Source organism: Mercenaria mercenaria, chromosome 18, assembly GCF_021730395.1.
Source record: "Mercenaria mercenaria strain notata chromosome 18, MADL_Memer_1, whole genome shotgun sequence".
Taxonomy (NCBI): Eukaryota; Metazoa; Mollusca; class Bivalvia; order Venerida; family Veneridae; genus Mercenaria; species Mercenaria mercenaria.
The window spans coordinates 18,347,334-18,369,433 of NC_069378.1; the positions used below are offsets into that span (position 1 = coordinate 18,347,334).

General features: G+C 34.9%; 2 protein-coding genes across 3 annotated transcripts; both read right to left on the reverse strand.

Moving 5' to 3' along the window:
• Positions 1 to 8,573: 8,573 nt before the first annotated feature.
• On the reverse strand, positions 8,574 to 11,796 carry LOC123538001 (hemicentin-1-like). Of its 2 annotated transcripts, none has more exons than XM_053530249.1 (4): positions 11,410 to 11,796; positions 10,502 to 10,672; positions 9,148 to 9,315; positions 8,574 to 8,711 (listed from the first exon to the last, which is right to left on the reverse strand). In XM_053530249.1, the coding sequence occupies exons 1-3, from the start codon at positions 11,720 to 11,722 to the stop codon at positions 9,233 to 9,235; spliced, it is 567 nt and encodes a 188-aa protein (XP_053386224.1). In that variant the 5' UTR covers positions 11,723 to 11,796; the 3' UTR covers positions 8,574 to 8,711; positions 9,148 to 9,232. The 2 variants fall into 2 exon arrangements, with proteins under 2 accessions (XP_053386224.1, XP_053386223.1); XM_053530248.1 differs by having other exon boundaries at positions 9,148 to 9,321.
• A 2,308-nt stretch (positions 11,797 to 14,104) lies between these two features.
• On the reverse strand, positions 14,105 to 20,121 carry LOC123539147 (complement C1q tumor necrosis factor-related protein 2-like). The gene is made up of 2 exons (XM_045323639.2): positions 19,640 to 20,121; positions 14,105 to 15,071 (listed from the first exon to the last, which is right to left on the reverse strand). Exons 1-2 carry the CDS (start codon positions 19,950 to 19,952, stop codon positions 14,656 to 14,658), a joined length of 729 nt encoding a protein of 242 aa, XP_045179574.2. The 5' UTR covers positions 19,953 to 20,121; the 3' UTR covers positions 14,105 to 14,655.
• Positions 20,122 to 22,100: the final 1,979 nt, after the last annotated feature.

The window sequence follows — 22,100 nt, forward strand, 5'->3', positions numbered from 1 at the left end:
GGCGTTGGCAATGTTGCATTTTCCATTACTGCTCAGGAACAGACTCAATCAAACCAAGTCTGCAATTTTCAATGTTTGCCTTGTTCTCGGTGCTTCCGAGTAATCTACTTTTCAGATTTTATTTACTTCGTAACAGCGGAAGTTAAGTGCTGTGGGACAGCCGTAAAAAGTCACCCCGACTTAATCTCAGTGTTGTTATATTTTCTGGTCCTTTGGGATCATTGATTTCAGCTCATTTAGATTTGAAGATTGGCTTCTGCTTAAAGACACTGATTCTGGTATGCATGGTCTGTGGCCTATGGTCTGCGTATAAGAGCCAATATACCAATACCAATACCAATACCAAAAAATTTATTACGTAAAACATTATTACAATGTTTATAGTAACAAAGAGAAAAGAGAGAAAACATGGAAATACATGAAACTATAAGAACCATTTTCTGAAGGGTCATTTCAAGTTCAGTAAAAACGGTTGCAAATATAGATTCTCTATATAAATATTTTGACAGATTCTAAATATAACATACAAGTTAACAAGCAGAGAAAATACATTCTGTAGCTTATTCTTATTCAGTAACCCTAATTCTATTTGCGAAATAGATAAATTTTGACAAGTTATTTATTACTAATTTGGAAGAAGAATTCATGAGTAGCACAAACTTATTCAGATTCGGCCAATGGCAAAAATATGGCTTAAAGTACCTTTTCCTTAAATCTCTGTATTTGGGACAAACAAGTAGAAAATGAAATTCCGATTCGATTTTATTCATAGTACATGATTTGCAGAGTCGTTGTTCTCGAGGTATATTGTTGTATCTTCCTGTTTCGATAAGTAACTGATGGGCAGATACCCGAAATCTAGAGAGAGCTAATAAATATTTCCGGTTATGTATGCTTTCCAGATATTTCTCGCGCTCAAATGTATGCTTGCAAAGACAATATGAATGTAAACGCGGTGAATTATTTATATCAGAGTACCACGACTGATAATAATTATCAAATATTCTTTTTTTTTTATCAGCATCAAAGTGTTTGTATCAATCCATTGATCCCTCCATACGTACGCAAAGCCGTGTTCTTCCAGTATATTTTTAACATGGAATGCCCAATTTTTCCCCCGTATGTTAAATTATTTTCGGCATCATTTCTCAAAAGAGTGTAAACTTTAAACGTCAGAGAAGAATTATCTTGTGCCAACAATTTTCTCCAATATTTCAGGATATTTATTTTACGAAATAAATGTAGCGGTACTCTACCCAATTCCCCATACAGGGCGGATAAATTTGTTGATTTCCTAACGCCTAATATACGTCGTAGGAATTTCACATGAATCATTTCAATGTCCGTTGCGGTATGCACTCCCCAGATTTCTGAGCAAAAGTTTAGGACGGAACCGACTAATATGTCAAATAACTGGATTTTTCTAGATAATGGTAATTCAATCTGTTGAAATATCGAAAACAGGTTGTGCAATGAAAAAGAGGCATGTTGCGCTATTTGTTTTTGTGTGCGTAGCCAGTTTCCGTTTTTATATAGACTGATACCCAAGTATTTAAACGAGCTTACGTTCTCTAGTTTTGTACCATAAATGTACATGTCAATTGATGTGGGTCGACCATTTTCAAAAATCATAACCTTGGTTTTATTTACATTTATTTTTAAACCCCAGGTTTCACAATAAGTCTCTACGTCTTTGAGCATTGACTGTAGAGATTCAGGCGAACGTGCAAATAAGACCATATCATCTGCATACAATATGAGGAAAAGTTTCAAGTCATCAATGGATATAATATCATCGAAATCCGAATTTATATTTTGAATGATATCATTCACGAAAAACATGAACAGTAAAGGAGAACTCGGGTCTCCCTGCTTCAATCCAATTTCAGAATTGAAAAAGTTCGAAACGTTTGATTTATACCTTACACATGATTTAACTGTATTATGCATAGCACGCAGTGCTTTTACAAATTTTCCACTGACATTTTCTCTTGTTAATTTATACCATAAATGGTGTCTATCAATGGAATCAAAGCACTGTTGGTAATCAATGAATGCACAGTATACCCTTTGTTTATCACTTAGTGTTTTGGAAATTATTGCTTGAAGAATAAAAATGCAATCACTTATACTTTTACCTTTCTGGAAACCAAACTGGTTTTTTGAAAGTTTGTCGTGCATTTTTGACCATTTGTCCAACCTATTTAATAATATTTGTGAATATATTTTAGCTAGTATATTTATCAAAGTTACACCTCGGTAATTACTTGCCAAATTTGGATCCCCTTTCTTGTATATTGGTGCAATAATACCTTGACCCCACGAGACTGGGTATTCGTTGCTAGTAAATATTCTGTTGAACAAGTTGCTCAAAAATGGCGATAATATATCAAAAGCGGACTTAAAGATTTCTGCTGGAATGTTATCGACGACTAGACGATTGATAGACTTGCTTCTGTTTATCATATTAAGCTACTGTATAGCTACTGTGCAGTACATAGATTGCACGTGATATTTTTCACCTTTAAAGCAAACCAGTTCTCTCTTTTATAACGAGTTTAAAAAGTCTGATTAAATTGGGACTAAACAAACAAAGTGATAAAATACAACAGCATATTGTTTTCAATAAATCAAGCTTTAAATCAATTATATCTCATTATTGCTTAATTTTTTTTTAAATATATAAATAAATAAAAGAAAATGCATTCAGGCACCTTTTTAAAAATAATGAATAATTCCTGTATAAATAAAGCATGTGTATTTTAAACAATGTTATCTGTTGATTGCTGGATTTTATTATGAGATCCATATTTTTTCTTCATTTATTTAAAATGCAACTTAGTGCTTCTTTAATTTCCAATAAAATCCAGCAGTATTCAATTTTTCTGTTTTTATTTTGTTACTTAGAAAAAAAGATCCTAATTAATTAATAATTGAAAAAAAAAGAGTTTTAAATAATTATTTCATTTTTCATTAAATAAAGGTGAGAGTGTTCTAAAATGGTGAGAATTGTCTTGATGTAAGAATTATAATTTAATTGGTCAAGACATTACTCAACAAGAATGAGCAATTACAATTAGTATATTATCAATTAAAATAATTTTGTGTATAATCTGAAAAAAAGCTGCATTTCAATCAGTGAAGTAACCAATTATCTGTACATATCAATAAAATTTATGATCCTCTGACATAGACTACATGTCAAGTCTACAGGGGTTTTATGGACCCTTATCAGACTGGACCAGACAGGATCCTGTTTATTGGGGATAAAATGTCTGGCTTTTAGAGTGGGGGGGGGGGTCACTTATATAGGAGATTTTCTTTGCCTTTAAGCCGGTGCTAGGGGGCTTGGGCAGTGTTGCATTTTCCATTACTGCTCATGAACAGACTCAATCAAACCGAATCTGCAATTTTCACTCTTTGCCTTGTTCTCGGTGCTTTTGAGAAATCTAATTTTCAGATTTTATTTACTTCACCTCGGTGTTGTTATATTTTCTGGTCCTTCGGGATCATTCATTTCAACTCATTTAGATTTGAATATTGAATACTGCTTAAGCCGGTGCTAGGGGCCGTGGGCAGTGTTGCATTTTCCATTACTGCTCTTAAACAGACTCAATCAAACCGAGTCTGCAATTTTCACTGTTTGTCTTGTTCTCGGTGTTTCCGAGGGATTCACATTTCAGATTGTATCGTATCCCCGTGTGTTAACCCTTGATCTCACTTTTGATATCCGTATAGGCTGGTCTTGTATCCATCTATGTAAACCCCTGATCTCGTTTTTGACATTCAAATACATGTAGACTGGTCATGCTTCCCGCTATGTAAACCCATGATCTCGTTTTTGACATTCATGTAGACTGGTCTTGTATCCATCTATGTAAATCCCTGATCTCGTTTCTTACATTCAAGTACATATAGACTGGTCGTGCATCCCTCTATGTAAACCCATTATCTTATTTTTGACATTCATGTAGACTGGTCTTATATCCCTTTATGTAAACCCCTGATCTCGTTTTTGACATTCATATACATATAGACTGGTCGTGCATCCCTCTATGTAAAGCCCTGATAACGTGGCCTTTCATCCGTCTATTGTAAACACCTTATGATCTCGTTTTGATCATTCACATAGACTGTTCTTGCAATCCTCTATGTAAGCCACTTTTTCAGGTTTTGATCATACATTTAGAATGGCCTTGCATCCTGGAAGTAAACCCTTTATCTCGTTTTGTTCATTCAAATAGATTGGCCTTGCGTCCTTCGATGTAAACCCCTTATCTGGTTTTGCTTTATTTGTGGTTGTGATTATAATTCATATTCGTATATATTAACGTTCATATAGACTAGTTAAATATATAACTCTGCATGTTATCATTAAACGTTTTAAATGGTAATAGAGTGAATATTGATACTTAATGGTATTTGTAACATAATTTGAAAATAAAGAAAGCCATTATATTTTGTTACACGAGGTGCGTGTCCTATCACGAATTTAAACATATAAAAAATGAAAAAAAGCAATCTGACTAAAGTACATCTCCTATTACGCTACGCTTAGGATCTGAAGACGTGCTATTGATAGCCTCGTTTTGACGTCCCTTCCGCTAGCCAATCAGAGCATTACTTAAAATATTTTGTAAATCTATATTTAGCCTGGGTTTTTCATATTTACAATGACGACCACATCGCCACTACGCTCTCGTGTTTTGAGAGAAATCATATGTCATGGTACGGACTTTGTCACGTAAAGTATCAGACAGCCTGGTTTAGCTCAGTCGGTAGGGCACTCGCCCTGTAAGCGAGGGTTCCCGGTTTCGAGCCCCGGACTGACTGCACATTTTTCTTACACTTTGACATTTGCCGCTATTTTGGATGGTTCAGCCAAACGCTTGTTCAAACAAGTCGTCTGATGTATTCAAATAAAAATAGATTTGCGAAGTTAAAAATAGCCATATTGGAAATCCAAAATCTACAGAAGACGAATGTGAATGGGTCATTCTCATTTTAGAAGATGAAGTACTTTAGTCCGATTGAAAAAAATAAGCTACTCATTTTCTTCGTACAAAATGATTTACAAACTTTTTTCAGATACATACTGTAATCACAAGAAATTTGTTGGATTACGACATGATGCTATCAGTTGTCAATTTTAAAATCTAATGTCGATGAAATATTAAATAGTAATGTTTTTAAATTATATCTAAAGAATGAAGTGAAGATAAAGACATCTTAATAATACGTCGATTTCAAACGTCGTATGAATGCAAAATTGCGAAACATTCTCATGTTAAACACAGTCGGTCCTTTGCTGGAAGTCACATGACCAGGCAGTTCCATTCCTAGAAGACGAATTATTTCAGTTAATTTAACATCGTGCGTTCGAAAAATTTTGCATTTACTATGTTGATATTAATGCTAAGAATATCTTTCCGTCGTTTTTCAATTGGAAAACATTGCAATGTACTTTTTGGGGATGAAATGAAAAGAACTTCACAAGTGCAAACCAGACACGCGTTCCGCATAGAGCGATTGTATCAATTTGTATTCCATCGCCTTCTCTGACTCTCTGCATAAAGCTTTTCTATGTCACAAAAGTCAATAATGCATCAGGATTTTATTCCCTAATCAATGAGCTACTTGATTGTTTATATCTATATAAGTTGGTATACCGGTCGGTATGATAAGAACCGGTCCCACGTTACCCACAAAACTAATCATTAAAATTAGGTAGAAAGATAAACGGAAAAACACACAAACAGACACACCGACAGTCATATAAATGATTTTATTTCTTCTTTGAGAGAGAGCGGAACATATTTACAAATATACAATGAGTGAATAATTACAATGTTACTTGAGTATACAGTATAAATGTAACATAATTGTACAATTGAAAATGTTATGCAAGATGTCCATGGTTATTGTCACAAAATTACAAATGCCTTACACATTATTTACCTTTTTTACTAACAAATTACCATTTTCTAATACTGTCTTAAGAAGTTATCTCTTTCGTTAGATATCTGCACAGTTGGGCCCTGTTGTGAAACTCATCCATTTAACATTTCAGTGGAGTTTCATACTCCAAACATATTATCAGTGTTGCATATGGGTATATTTTGGATATGTCAAATTAAAAAGAATTGTGATTAACAATTCATTATGACACAGATCAATAGGCAAAACATAAAATACACTCAAACAGAATCAATGCATTCACACAGTCCGAGGCAAATAGTGTCATAGCCAGTCCGTAATGCATTATTTTTTATCCTAGCATTCAATTTGAAAACAAATAAACACTAAAAGAAATCGCAAGAAAATGTGCCACTACTTACAATTGCTTTTATAAAAATGGTCGACTTCCTGTTACTTCAAAATAATGCTCAATATCCATCCTTGCTTTTTCCCCTTTCCACAACATCCCCGCCGTTTTATCTACCACTTACAAAGTTTGTATTTTGCATATGATTAAAATGTAATTGGTGGATATACTTGGCCTGCTATATTTTTCCGTACAATTTCTTTATTGTTGCGGGCCTAGTTTTCTATTGATGGCGCTACGGCTAGGTTTTGGGGGCTCTATACTTCCGAGAAATCTACACTTACCTTTTATATTTGTTATTGTATTGATGCTTGAATGCCTTCAACAAAAATGAGAATACCTGGATGGCAAGGACTATATAATAAAGCAGAGATGTACTTGTGTGTTTCTTGTTACAGATGAACAAATATTTTCCTCATTGGATGCACTTTACATTTTCTAATGTTCCAATAATTAGCTAAGGAAGTACCCATTTTTTCATGATGTTTATAACTCCATTTTTGGACAGTTTGAGTAACCTAAAGCAAGAACATATTTGCTAATGAGTCTTTTAGGCTCATTTAAGGTTATTCCAAAGGATATTCACATTGATGTACCTTTAATTACTTAAAAATCGTTTGACTTTTTCATGAGAATATTATTTTATTGCGCCTTTTGTTTGCAATCAGTTAAACAAGATGCGCATTTAGCGCAAATAGATTTTGATTTTTGTCATTCTCATGAAAAAATAATAAATTTATGTGCAAGTTTTTAAATGATGACTATATAAAAAGCCACCAAAATGCAGTTTACTACACACTAGTATAATAGTGCACAGAAATAAGAAAAATTAAACTTTATCATGTTCCCGTACAAACAATGTTACGAACAATTTTTAACCAAGAACAAACAAATGTTTCAGAAGGTAGATAGATATCTTTATTGCCTCCTCATAGGGAGAGTATAGCACATAAATATATACAATATACATAGCATTATATACAAAAACAGAACACATATTGACACAGTATGTAGCAAGCAAATACATTACATCACATACATAACGTCAATTTCTATTATATTAGACAAATTATTAAAAAAGAAACAAAGAACAACAACAAGCTATTATCTATAGTTTTTAAAGGATTATTCAGATGTCACGTGTCCTACAACTTGCCGAAACGAAACACACGTTTGATAGGGAATGACAAAGGAAATGACAGAAAATTCTCAATGTTTATGAGATTCACGTACCACACTAATGTTGATTATTCACACTGTTGGAGACAGTTACTATCAATGTACTTGAATGTTCTTTTGTTTAATATAACTAAAGGAGGTGATCAAACCATTACATGTACATAAACCAGAATGCTTTACTGACTATTTGTAAACATTCTATTGATTCTGTGTTGGGCAAAAAGCTAGACATGCCAGATAACATATGAAACAATTGTTTATCTGGCTGCATCTGTATTAGGTCAGTATATAGCGTTAAGCCAAATTTATTGAGAAGTGTTGACCAAAGTTGCTCTCTGCTGGCGCTGTTTACTGAACAAAAAAGCAAAAGATGTTTCACTAGATTGTCCGTCAATTTATAACATTTGTAGCAAATAGCATTGTAAGGCTTGGACCAAAGTGCGCAAAATATTTTTACAGAAACTTGCATATACTTCAATAAAGTTCTATCAGTAGCAGATAAATACCACTGTATACAAATGTTACGACGAGATATGTCGTGAATTATTAAAAAGTTTTGTAGACTAATACTCGACTCAACATGCTTAAAAAATTCATGCTGAAAAACGATTTGTATATTACTTTTGACCATTCTCTTCCATGTATATTTCGATGGAAAAATACCCGTTGTAACAAAAGTATTTAAAACTGACATCAGATTATATTTCTTACACAAACGACAAATATCTGGTATGAATCCCGTAGTCATGCTAGGTTTGTTTAAATATGCATATGAAATGGTTATATCAATCATCAGGATAAAGAAGAAAACCGGTAAATGAAGACCAATATTCCATATAGGAACTTGGATCACTGCAGCCGCCGAGATACACGTAGTCTCCCTTATCAAGACTGATTACAACAGACTGAGATATTGCCGCACTCCCTTTGTCTGTATCATCGTCTGTTGGGTCGATAAAAATTCTAATTAGAATAAATTGATTTTTGTAAAGATAACAGGATACAGTGTCCACTCTGGAACTTGATCTTTTCTTCACTAAGGTGGCAGCAAAATGATAGGTTCCAGGTATGGAGCAGTTGTAAGTTCCAGACGACAAATCAAAATCATCACCAAGCTTGTATATTATGTGGGAGAATGTAAGTCTAGATATACCATCGACGTTCGAGCGGTTGTGTGGTTTATCAACAGAGAAAGCAGACACCGTGACTGAATCAAATGATTTATATATATTTTAAATATTAATCATCAAAAAAGTGTATTGAGTAGTCAAATGTTTTCATTACTAGCCTTGGAAAAGACCCGCCCCAATAACTATTTATATTGTCTTCTAACGCTTTAAAGGTTGTATCAGAAATGTTTTAACTTAAAGGATTTGTCCTTACAAGAGACATTCTAATTGTTTTCTTACCAATAATTTAATATGCATATAATTCATTTTTCGACAAGCAGAATAATCTATAGAAATTTAATAGAAAGATACTATAATATATAATCTTTATATACCGCTTGAGATTAAAGATAATGTACGATGTAGTCATTTTGACAAATAAACTAGGAAATGATGTCCTGTCTTAACTTTTATTCCCTACTAACTAACACAAAGAGAAGATATAATGTTGTATAAAAAGAATAAAATCCCTACGTGAACATTTTTCGAGGCTGCATGACTGTGTATGTAGTGGATCCCCAGTACAATATTCTCCCTGATCAGAGGGTTTCGGGTTCGTTCATGTCCTTGTCCTCGCCTGCATCCCTCCGCCACAAGTCACAGTACATGTAGACCACGTACCCCAGTTTGTCCAGCCACCATCTGTCACTACACAAAATTAACAAGTACTAATAACTATATTGCTAATAAAGAAAACAAGGATTTCTAGGAAATGATGCTTAAATGCAGAACTTCAGGACGCAATGGGTAATCAAAAAGAGGAGATATTTAATGTTTTAACCTCTTAGATACCTAACAATCTTTGCCCATAATAGGTTTCTTCACTATTCCCATGGCTTACGAGGAGCGGCCAGAATATATCCGGACTTTTAATGATCGTGTCTTTCCACGTGCAGCTACATATACGTATTATACATGAGCGAAAACTACCTTTTATTGCCTATAAATCATTAAATTCATTTTCAATGAAAAGTGTAAATACACGACGTTTTGAGCATTTAAACAAGGTCGGTGTTAGGGCTACAATAGACACTAAGCTGGAGAAACACATATCAGTAATAAAATTCCTACTTGTAAAGGTTGAAAACGCTTGCCACAGTTTTCAAAGGTTGCATAAAACTTTTTCTAAGACCTGCATTTCCCGTTAAACCGTTTACAGCTGGGGTACACAGCTTAGGGAGGGCAGGACAAGCGTGAGGGACCAGTCTAGGCCAGGGGACGAGACTTTTATTTGTTTCGAGAACTGAAAAAAAGGTTCGATGAAAACAAATAGGAGACCAGGGCGGCTTTGATTTCAGCTGAAAATCGGTACCTCAGCAGTAGATCTACTTCATGATTTGCGGAGAAAATACAAAAGCTCCCATGAAGATGACAAAAGTGTATAGACGTAGGTGGGGAATACTTTGAAAAGGAATAAAACGATTTTTTGAAAAATATTGAACGATTTTTGAGAAAGAGTAAAACGTCCAGATAGTTTCCTACCGCCTCTAGTATTTGTTCATTTCATGCCCTAAAAAGAAGTACCATACTCAAATTTACATGATGATTATATCGTATGAACTTCAATCCATATACGCTTGGTAGATACAATATAATTGCATAGAGAGGTTAGGCAGAGAGTATTTAAATAAATCTGAAATGCTTTCATATTGTCCTTACATTTCATGTTTTCTCTACCGAAGTATATTTGATATGCATGATATTTAAAGTGGAAAAGGTTCAAGGAAAGAAAAGCGGTTTTTCGACAAATTCCACTTTTTATTATTGCGTACGTGCATGCGTACGTACATGCGTGTGTATATGCGCGCGTGTGTGTGTGTGTGAATACCTGGGCAAAAATGCTCCGAGCATTTCTTATTTTCTGTACTTTCTCCGGTACAACCAGTTCCTCCGTGTGCGGGTGCCGGGTTTGTACATGACCGAGTCCGTGTATGAGTTCCGATACCACATGTGACGTCACATGAGGTCCAGTCTGACCATTGTGCCCATTTACCAGCGACTGAAAATATAGGAAATGCTTGTTTTATCGAACATGTAGCTTGACATTAACAGCTTGGTTGTTGTTTGGCTAAGAAAGTGTTATCAGGCCTTAACAAAATGTTTACTTAATTTGAATAGTCTTGTGAAAGTACTGTCTTATTGCTATGAAAGCTAAAATTGATAGTCGAGTATTATGTCTTATTGAAAACTCTTGTTTGTCTAAAATTTTATCTAAGATCAGTGTATTTGCTTTTGCTTTTTCTGCTTATGTAATTCATGACTGATTTACATTGTGTTAAAATATCTTATATCCTCCATAATATGCAGTTTCTAAAACAGATTACTGTCCTGACCAAAATCAATCACCTTCCAATATACTCGCCCCATCAGTACTCCTAGTGCTTTGATTAAATCTTACTTTACAGACATTAGTGGGTAGTGTGTCATTTAATTACATTTCAGATAATTTTCAGCAGTTGATTATCACTATGATTTAAAACGCAACATCTCTGTTTTAATTTATACTCAAGGAGATTTTTATGGAAGAGAAATGGCTAAAATCAAACTGATACGAATGAAAGCGAAACTATAGTAAGAAAGAAAACGAAATCAAAATACTTTTTATTAGGCTTTATATCAATATATATGTCTGTTAGAAAAACACCATTGCTTATAAAACGTTTTTGACAGCCTCATCAGACATGAGATTGTAACATTTTCTCTGTAATTCATGTAAAAAAGATCTGTTACACTTACCCTGTCCGTTCGGCACGGCAATGACGATTATCAGAACAATAACTGCAATGAAGAGTACAAGTACCAACGCTGACATTATATATACCACAAGTTTTAGCCGGTTCAAATCCGCCTCCTGCGAAATACCTTTGTTTTTATCAGGTTTGCTATCTAACCGTAGCTGCTCGTAATGTCCCTCATCTTTTTCTATTTCTCCCACTTTGTGCGATTCATTTTGTTTCACAGATCTAACGCCTGTGTTCTCATACAATACAGTCGTATTGATGCTGCTAGTATCACATTGGTTTTTCTCATGTATATCACTGAATTCCATTTTGAAAACTTGTAAACTAAAATGTTTTCGTGCCGAATAATTGTTTATTTCAAATACAAAACGATCATATTACATTCTTCCCCAAATGCATTATATGTAACTTCAATATAACATAATTTGTACACGATCTGATAATTTTATTATTGATTTAATGAATAGAGCTGACGCAAATAAACTTCCTTGTCCTATGTTTTAGACAAAATACAATGAGATTGCTATAAAGTGACACAAATATAACGATAAGTCAGATATGTTCAGTGTTCAGCAAATTTTATGCTAGCAGTTTTGTGAGACATTGTGTCACAACATTTAAAAAATGACATGTGCAAGATTTTTTCAAACTAATATCTTAATTACAAAATGAGTTCTATGGGTGAGCATGAAACAAGATATCATCACAAATTATCATTTGTTTACGAAAACAGGTGCAATAACTCTTGTCATAACGAGACCATTTTCACAGGGTGGGAAAAGGGCTTTTACGACATATGGTCCAATTATGAAAAAGACTGAAAATGTTTGAAAATAAAGAAAAATCATACGTGAATATTAGTAGTAAAGACTTTTATTCATCGTCGCTTTTAAATTCTTGAACAAATATATTCTTAACATGAACTTTGTTGTCATGGCAGCATTTTCTCTCTACACCTCTTGATTTGTGAAAGTATTGGTAAGTTTTAATGAAATTGTTAGCGCCACTATTCGGAGAATAGGGGTGCTATTCTACTCGCCCCGGCGTCAGCGTGAGCTTTCTTGGTTAAAGTTTTTCGGCAACCTTTGTTTTTCTTTGTTACTATTGCTTATATCTTACTTTAACTTCACATTAACATTGTTTAGCATGCAAACAAAGTATGTGCAGGGTCTGGGCCCATTATACATAAGATCAAGGTCGCCAAGGTGTTATACTTAGGTTATTTTTAAGGTTAGAGTTTTTCGGCAACCTTTGTTTTTCTGTCATATCTTTGTTACTATTACTTATATCTTACTGTAAGTTCACATAACCATTGTCCAGCATACAAACAATGTATGTGCAGGGGCTGGGCCCATTATACATAAGGTCATGGTCACCAAGGTGTTATACTTAGGCTATTTTTAAGGTTAAAGTTTTTCGGCAACCTTTGTTTTTTGCATATCTTTGTTACTATTGCTTATATCTTACTGTAAGTTCACATAAACATTGTCCAGCATACAAACAAAGTATGTGCAGGGTCTGGGCCCATTATACCCATGGTCAAGGTCACCAAGCTGTTATACTTAGGTTATATTTAAGGTTAAAGTTTTTCGGCAACCTTTGTTTTTCTGTCATATCTTTGTTACTATTGCTTATATCTTACTGTAAGTTCACATAAACAGTGTCTAGCATACAAACAATGTATGTGCAGGGCCTGGGTCCATTATACCCTAGGTCAAGGTCACCAAGGCGTTATACTTGGAATTATTTTCATGTTAACTTTTTTCGAAAGCTTCATTTATAGACATATCTTTGGTACTTTATAAGATAATGACTTGAAATTAAAAATGTTTCTTTATAATCATCATCTGCATGTGTGGACTCTTAATTGTATTTTTGACAGAATTATGCCCCTTTCATACTTAAAGTTTTTGGCAATCTTCGCTTTCTGGATAGAACTTTAATACAATATAATTGAGACATAAATTCATTTTACTGTCAAATCGCCGAATAGAGGAACGCGCTACAGACAGCTCTTGTTTTGTTTTGTTTTGTTTTGTTTTGTTTTTTTCTTAGTATTAATCTCAGTCCATCTTTTGCATCATGCTTTAAAGAATTTGTTAAAATACATTGCATGTAGAAAAGGCAAGGATAGAAAAATGTGTGTCTTTTTATTAATTATAACATGGCGCGGAATCAAGATTAATGTGTATTGTGTTAAAATTCTGTTTCTTTGTATGTGCTAAAGACATGCTCTTGAATGTATATCAAAATCATAATTTAAACAACTTTTGAAAATTGTATTACAAGGATCCCTTACAGCCTCATATATTTGTGGTTACCAAGATACAGTTGCAAAAGGACGGAGCTCACACGAGCTCACCGACAAATCGGTTGTGCGAATATATGGTCCAGATATGAGACAATGTTTTTAATACCTTCACAAGTGAAATTGGTCCCTTTGTCCGAGACTAGCAGACAAACTGTTTGAATTGTGCTGTATTGTATCATAATGTGAAAAATACATTTTATTTTACTACGAACAAGAAACTGTTTATTTTCATCGGAAAACGGCAAGCCATGCAGTTATAAAATTTACACATATTTCAGATATATACAATGAATATAATGTATACAATGTATGTATGTATATAAAGTGGTATACAACACTGCATTCCTGGTCTAAAATGACTATTTAAAATACAAATTAATATTTTCCAATCTACAGTTTTAATATTTAAGTTGCTTGCAAATTAAACACGCTTTCTTCGAACATCTTCAAATTTAGACAGTACCATTAACTGTTAAAAGGGGTGCTTACCAAAATGTTACTGACTGAATGGCGAACAGTGCAGATCATGATCAGACTGCACGGATGTGCAGGCTGATAATGATCTACACTGTTCGCAAAGGTAGAATCAATAGTGCCCAGCATGATAAGGGTTAAAATTAGATGTCTCTTAAATATAAGTAAGAATTTATTTCACAATCAAAAGTCTATATAATAATTTGATTCAGGAAGTTAAATATCTCACTCTATATGAGGCTGGTATACGTACATATTTTAGTACAAAGTTTTCGACTGTGATACAATTTATCATGTTTTTGCGTATAGAATGTTTTCAGACAGGAGCGCACATCATGATAATTGCCAACAATGTCAGCGATTTGAACTTTAATTTAAGTCATGTTTCTGATCAAACACAGTTACTAATGTTATTAAACCTTATATAAATGTTTATGAGCCTAATGTAAAATGAGATCAATTATCAGAATAGAGAAGGAACCCAGTAAATGAAGAAAATGGTTCCATATATGAGCTTGGTTGTTCATTGCAGCTGCCCAGATAAACAGTGTCCCCTTTGTCAAGATGAATCAAAGTTGACTGAGATGTTGCTGCACCTCTTAGATTGGTATCGTCATCTGTTGGATCTCCAATTGTTATTATGTATGATACATTTTTGTAAAGTCCACAGTAAAATACTCCTGAACTTGCTCTTTTCTTTACCAAAGTGACAGAAAAATGGTAGGTTCCAGGTATGGAGCAAGTGAAAGTCCCTGTAGACGAGTTGAAATCAATTCCATGCTGGTATATCATATGTGCGAATATCACTTTAGATGTGCCATTGAAACTGCTGTGGTTTAATGGTTTATCAACAGAGAATGCAGACGCGATTGCTGAAACATAAAATAAACTTATATATTTGAAATTGTACTTTTTAATGTCATCGTGTTTTCGTTACCAGTCCTACTGCCGGTTTTTTCTTTAAGGTTTGTAAAGAACTGTCACAAAATATTATTAACTAACGTTTTAAACGTCTGTGTCAAAGGCAATATATGTATGACAAGCTGTTTCACTATTTATAGCAATATCCCTTTAGTATGAAAGAACTGTAGGAGTTAACTCATTTATATGATTGACAACTCCTTTTCAATACAGATAACATTTTGCAATAGAAATGGCAGCATTCGATAATCGGATTATAAATAGCTCAATTTACTATAAATATGTCTCTTTAAATTACAAAGATAGCTCTTACATAAAGATTTCTTTCCCAACAAACTGCTTTCTCTCTATAATTTGAAGAGATGTCTATCACAATTTAGGAAATATCTTGTTACTCGAAAGTGCGATCTCTTGTATTACAGAGCTATCATTTCAATAAAATGGGATATCACTTTGTCTTAGAATGCTTTCTTTTCATAAATAAATTCAGGCTCTACACACAGTTTTAAAATTTGCCTTTTCCATTCAGATTGTTAAAATATCTCAATATCTATCAAATGCAAATGTTAGATTAGAAATTGATTTGATATTTAAAGAAATAATCTGCTTTTATTTTTCATTTGTTTTCATTTTTTCACTTTTTTGTTATAATATTTTCATAAAAATCAATAAAACATACATTTCTAACAGGGTTCTAACTGTACGTAATGATTACTTGTGTTTCATAAAGAACACATTAACAAAATGTACAAAAAAAGGTAAAAAAAAAAATGTCACAAAATGTTACTTTAATAAAATTGTTTGACTACTTTTAAAACTCAAAGTGATACTTAGAATAAGTTGCCGTATATCTGCAGGTGCACGAGCTGTTTTGTTTTATTATCCATTTCTTATTATATGAAACCATTTCACAATAACAAGTCAATGAAAATGTTAATATAAGTATAGCATTACCCATACTTTTACAAAAAAAGGCAAATATATTTTGTCTTTGTTTTTGACATGATGACTTAATTGGTTTTTCGCTTCTATTTAAATAAAGCATAATATATGCACTAAAGAAAATATAAATAAAAACAACAGGGCCAAAATGGCCCAAGGTCGCTAACCTGAGTAACACACCATAACAGTGTAAACCTGTTTTACCTAGTGAATTCATGGAGAAACAAGAGTGCCAGAATGTCACAATATACGCCCGTCACAGCAAATTTCTTTACTCTAGCACCTGTATTTGCAAATGGAATTCTAATTTTGTGGTTGTTTAGTAATCATTGTAAGTCATTTGTTTTTCTAAGTCCACAAAAAACTCCTTACCAGGTAGAGATACCTTAAAATACACCTAAAATTTGAAAGTAACATCTATGTTGTACCACAAAAAGTGGTCTTGTTTTTTCCCTACGGTTAATTATAAAAAAGTTACAATATAAGTTATTTATAGTAACAACTAAGGGAAGATAATCTTAAAAAAAAAAAAAAAAAAAATGTAAGTCCACACAAAAATCTTTACCAGGTAGAGATTGGTCAAAATACACCTCATAATTGGATGTAGCATGCATGTTGTACTACAGAAAAGTGGTCTCGATTTTTCCCTACGACTAGTAATGAAAAAGTTATAATATAAGCTATTTATAGCAACAACAAAGGGAAGTAATTCTAAGGAAGGGAACTGCGCATGACACTTCGTCTCATGATGGTGTATAATTGTGCCAAGTTAAATCAAAATCCCTCCATGCATGAAGAAGAAATGCTTCGGACAAAGTCATTCTTGTATCTGACCTTTGGCCTCTAAGTGTGACCTTGACCTTTGACCTAGGGACCTGGTTCTTGCGCATGACACTCCGCCTCGTGGTGGTGAACATTTGTGCAAAGTTATATCAAAATCCCTCTATGCATGAAGAAGAAATGCTCCGGACAAGGTTTTCATTCTTGTATCCTTTGACCTCTAAGTGTGACCTTGACCTTAGACCTAGGGACCTGGTTCTTGTGCATGACACTCCGTCTCATGATGATGAACAATTGTGCCAACTTTCATCAAAATCCCTCCATGCATGAAGAAAATATGCTCCGGACAAAGTTTTCTTTCTTGTATCCTTTGACCTCTAAGTGTGACCTTGACCTTAAACCTAGGGACCTGGTTCTTGCGCATGACACTCCGTCTCATGATGATGAACAATTGTGCCAACTTTCATCAAAATCCCTCCATGCATGAAGAAGATATGCTGCGGACAAAGTCATTCTTGAATTTGACCTTTGACCACTAAGTGTGACCTTGACCTTAGACCTAGGGACCTGGTTTTTGCGCATGACACTCCGTCTCATGATGGTGAACAACTGTGCAAAGTTTCATCAAAATCCCTTCATGCATGTAGAAGATATGCTCCGGACAAAGTATGTGGACGCCGCCCGCCCGCCAGGGGCGTTCCCATAATACGTCCCGTTTTTCAAACGGGCGTATAAAAATAGTCTGACCAATTTCCATTAAGACTGGACAAAAAACAGTTAACAAGCATTTTCTTTGATTTGACCTAGTGACCTAGTTTTTACCCCACATGACCCAGATTCGAACTTGTCCCAGATTTCATGAAAACAAACATTCTAACAAAGTTTCGGGAAGATTGGTGCAAAAGGGTGGCCTCTAGTGTGAATACAAGCTTTTCCTTTGATTTGACCTAGTGACCTAGTGTTTTACCCCACGTGACCCAGATTTTAAATCATCCAAGACTTTATGATAACAAACATTCTGACCAAGCTTTATGAAGATAGAATCAAAAATGTGCCCCCTAGGGGTGTAAACAAGCTTATTCTTTGATTTGACCTGGTGACCTACTTTTTGACCCCACACGACCCAGATAAAAATGCATCCGATATTTCATGCAGACAAACATTCTGACCAAGTTCCATGCACATCAAATGAACAAGAGTGTAAACAAGCTTTTCCTTTGGTTTGACCGAATGACCTAGTTTTTTACCCCGTATAATCCATTTTCGAATTTGGCCTAGGAATCATCAAGATAAACATTTTGACAAAGTTTTAGGAAGATGGAGTCATAAATGTGGCTTCAAGAATGTCAACAATCTTTTTCTTTGCTTTGACCGGGTGACCCCGTATGACCCAGTTTCAACTTTGGTATAGAAATCATCTAGATAAATATTCTAACCATGTTTCATGAAGATAGGGTCATAAATGTGGCTTCTAAGTTGTTCACACTTAAGTTTTTCCTTTGATTTGACCTGATGACCTAGTTATTAACCCCACATAATTCAGTTTCGATATAGGCCTAGCGATCGTCAAGATAATCAGTCTGTGCAAGTTTGTATCAAATCAAAGCATAAATGAAACCTTTATATGACTGAAAGAGCCAAAATAGAAAATTTTGCCCAGGGGCAGTAACTCTAGAACCCATCATGGAAAGAAACCGAGATCTTATTGTGACTTAAATTGTGTGTAAGTGTGGTTAAAATCAAATATAAAGTGTCATTTCTATCGTTTCCACAAAGTAAAAATTAACAAATTGTGACTCTTTCAGGGCTCAATCAGGGATCGGACGGACTGACGACGGACGAAGAGCGATCACAAAAGCTCACTCTGACTCTACGTGACAGGTGAGCTAAAAATACAAAGAACATAGCCCGTACGTAAACATCTGTTAATTAAGACTACATTTCTGTATCTCTAGCGGAACCCCAATACAGTATTCTCCGCCATTAGACGCCCGGTCGCAATCATATAACACAGGTTCTGAAGAAGCTCCATTGGTTGCCAGTGAAATACAGGGTGCAGTACAAGGTTCTGACCCACACCTTTTAGAATTTACACAATCAGTCCCCTGCCTATATATTGAAGGGATATGATAGAAATGTATAAACCGGTAGGAAACCTAAGACCACAAGACACGCTGTCACTGGTTATGCCTTAAACTAAAACCATGATGTATGGCAATCACCTTAATAGTTACTTCCCCTTAAATATTACGTTCACATAAAAAAAACATTACAAATCTTACTTTGGGATCAATTGATCGATCAGATTATCATAAAATACACAAAAAGGAGTTAGGATTCTCATAAGATACAAAAAGTTGTTATTCATATTTCTCGTTATAGTCACTACATAAACTAAATCTCCAGCAGAAAAAGTCCTGTATTTCAGGCACGTTGAAATTTTCGTAAGTTGGGTTTAATGTCAGTGAATAAATAAAGATGGTGTGCCTTCTGGTTGAAAACTTTCTAAAATTTATCCAACACCAATTTTATATTTAAGATTGCGTGCATATACCTTATGCATGTACGCTTACACATGCATGCAGACAATTTAAAGCAGACAAGTAGTTAAAAATGGGTGTAATAAGATAGCGTTATAAGATAATCCAAGTTGAAAATCGATTCAATGTTATATCTAAATGAAACCTTTGATTGTAAAGAAAACTAGGTCAACTTAAAATTATATTAATATCTACAAAAATATCACTATTGTCAATTTAATCTTTCAAGTTCATGTAAAATCATGTATTAAACTTACCACGACTATTTGTCATGACAACGCTTATGATCAGCACAATAACTGCAATGTACAGTACAAATATCAGCGCTGACACTATATAGATCACACTTTTTAGTCGCTTAAGTGCATCCTCCTGCAAATTACACAATGTACCTTTGTGTCTAGGTTTGCTGTCTAACCGTAATGGCTCGTAATGTTCCTCATCTTTGTCTATTTCTTCCATTTTTTTCGATTCGATTAGTGCCACATTCACAGAATTTGCGTCCGTGTTCTCATACAAAATAGGTTCATTGCTGTCAGTAGTATCACAGTTTTTCTCACTGAATTCCATTTTGAAAATTGCATACGTGTCAGATTATTGTTTATTTCAAAGAAATATCACATTACAATTTTAATGTACCCTTTAGCTGTTACTACAGCATGCAATGTTATTATAATTTAATACGTTTTAACTAAACAAATAAACTTCCCCGTCCATTCAATGAGACTTTAAAAATCAATACCTGTTTAAAATTGGGGAGTCAGTCAACTAGATAATTATATCAAAAGCTGAAAAAGTATGTATATACATGTACTTAAACCTCTTCATCTTAAGTTAGTTTATATGCTACGAAGCAAAGTATAACTCTCACTTATTGTGCCACAGAAAAATATATCTTCCTAATTATCACAACCTCTAGGGTAAATGACACGTGTCTTTATGTTAAACAACCATCTTTTGTTTGAAACTTACCTAGCTGTCCATTTTACCGTTCTTTGTCGGATGTTGTTAATATTTTGTCGGGTTTAACGTCGCTACGACACTATTATAGGTCATATGGCGACTTTCCAGCTCTGATGCTGGTGCCCCTCCGTGCATTATTTCACCACCGGCGGGTACCTGGGTAAAACCACCGACCTACCGTAAGCCAGGTGGGTGTTGCTACTTACAGACTTGAACTCAATTGCCGCTGTGACGACGTCTAGAAACCACTTTGGTTTAGCTAAAAGACGTAGTTTTCCATGTGCTAAAATTTATTTCTTAATCAGTAGGAAAAATAGTAAAGATTTACAGAATTCTAGAAATTGAAGACCATGGTTCTATACAAGACCTCGTTTGACCAGTATAACTGCCCAGATACATGGGTTCTCCTTCATCAAGGTTGCCCACAACGGACTGGGATACTACTGCATATAATAGAACGTCCATCGTGTGTCATCGGCTTGAAGAATCCGCTCTAAATCTACTCTTTTCTTCACTGTGGTGAAAGAAATAAATGGTGGGCTCTGGATATGAAGCAAAACGTAAGTTGCAGTCGACGAACTAAATGATTAGGCGACGTGCCTAGTGATTATGAAACAGGTCCTGCACTGCCTTCTGGATTTAAAAGTCAGGAGTGTATATGAGTTGGCAATAAATAGGTATCTATTATGAAAGGTTATTGGCAGATGATTTCCGCTATGTTTTATCTATTGTTTACATTTTTCTTTTTAAAGAGAAAAACGAGCTGTATTCATAAGATCCATGCAAGGATGCTTCTGGACAAACTTGAGAAAGATCCATCCAAGGATACAACAGGCAAACTTTGGTGAAGATCTACCGTTTCATGAAGAGAAGCAGCGGTTCATGAGAAGAAGCAGCGGTTCGTGAGGAGAGGCAACAGTTCATGAGGAGAGGCAACGGTTCATGAAGAGGTAACGGTTCATGAGAAGCAGCGGGTCATGAGGAGAGGCAACGGTTCATGGGAAGAGGTAACGGTTCATGAAGAGGCAACGGTTCATGGAGATGCAACGGTTCATGAGGAGAAGCAGCGGTTCATGAGGAGAGGCAACGGTTCATGAGGAGAAGCAGCGGTTCATGAGAGCCAACGGTTCATGAAGAGAAGTAGCGGTTCATGAGGAGAGGCAGCGGTTCATGAGCGGAAATATTGGCATGATGCAGACAACGTTTGGTGTAATTCTGGCAAGAAGTTTCAGGGAAGATGTTTAAGTTAACGACAGAAGACGGATGACGGCCGACGGATGCCGAGCCTTCGCCTGCACCAATAGCTTATCCTGATGATTCTAGTTCAGATGAGCCTAAAATGGTTTCCGAACGTTTGAGCGTACGGCCGTAAAATTCATTCGATGATTGTCTGCTGTTTTCAATTGTTGAGTTTAACCTCACAACGACACAATCATAGGTCATATAATGACTGCGACTTTCAAGCTTTTAATAGCGGGTGAATACCTTAGGTGCTCCTATGGGTGTTATTGCAGGCACGGGCGGGCACCTGGGGGAACCACTCATATTCCGCAATCCAGCTGGATGGCTGCCTCACAAGAATTCTACACAATGGAGGTTTCGAAATCACAGCTGTGACGGGCAAATTATTTTGAAGTCAGCGACCTTGACCGCTCGGCAATGAAGGCTTCCTTATCTGTTGGCAGTGGATGACCTATTGGTTTTGGTGTAATTAGGTCAATAGTGTAAGTAACTACTAAAATTAAATTAGCTTCT

Excerpts from the sequence above, each read along its gene's own strand:
- LOC123538001 (XM_053530248.1), bottom strand. The coding sequence starts at position 11,722 with ATGGAATTCAGTGATATACATGAGAAAAACCAATGTGATACTAGCAGC. Across the intron at positions 10,673-11,409 it reads TGCCGTGCCGAACGGACAGG|TCGCTGGTAAATGGGCACAA; the intron begins GTAAGTGTAACA and ends CTATATTTTCAG. Across the intron at positions 9,322-10,501 it reads CTCGGAGCATTTTTGCCCAG|TGACAGATGGTGGCTGGACA; the intron begins GTATTCACACAC and ends AATTTTGTGTAG.
- LOC123539147 (XM_045323639.2), bottom strand. The coding sequence starts at position 19,952 with ATGGAATTCAGTGAGAAAAACTGTGATACTACTGACAGCAATGAACCT. Across the intron at positions 15,072-19,639 it reads TGTCATGACAAATAGTCGTG|CAATCGCGTCTGCATTCTCT; the intron begins GTAAGTTTAATA and ends TTTATGTTTCAG.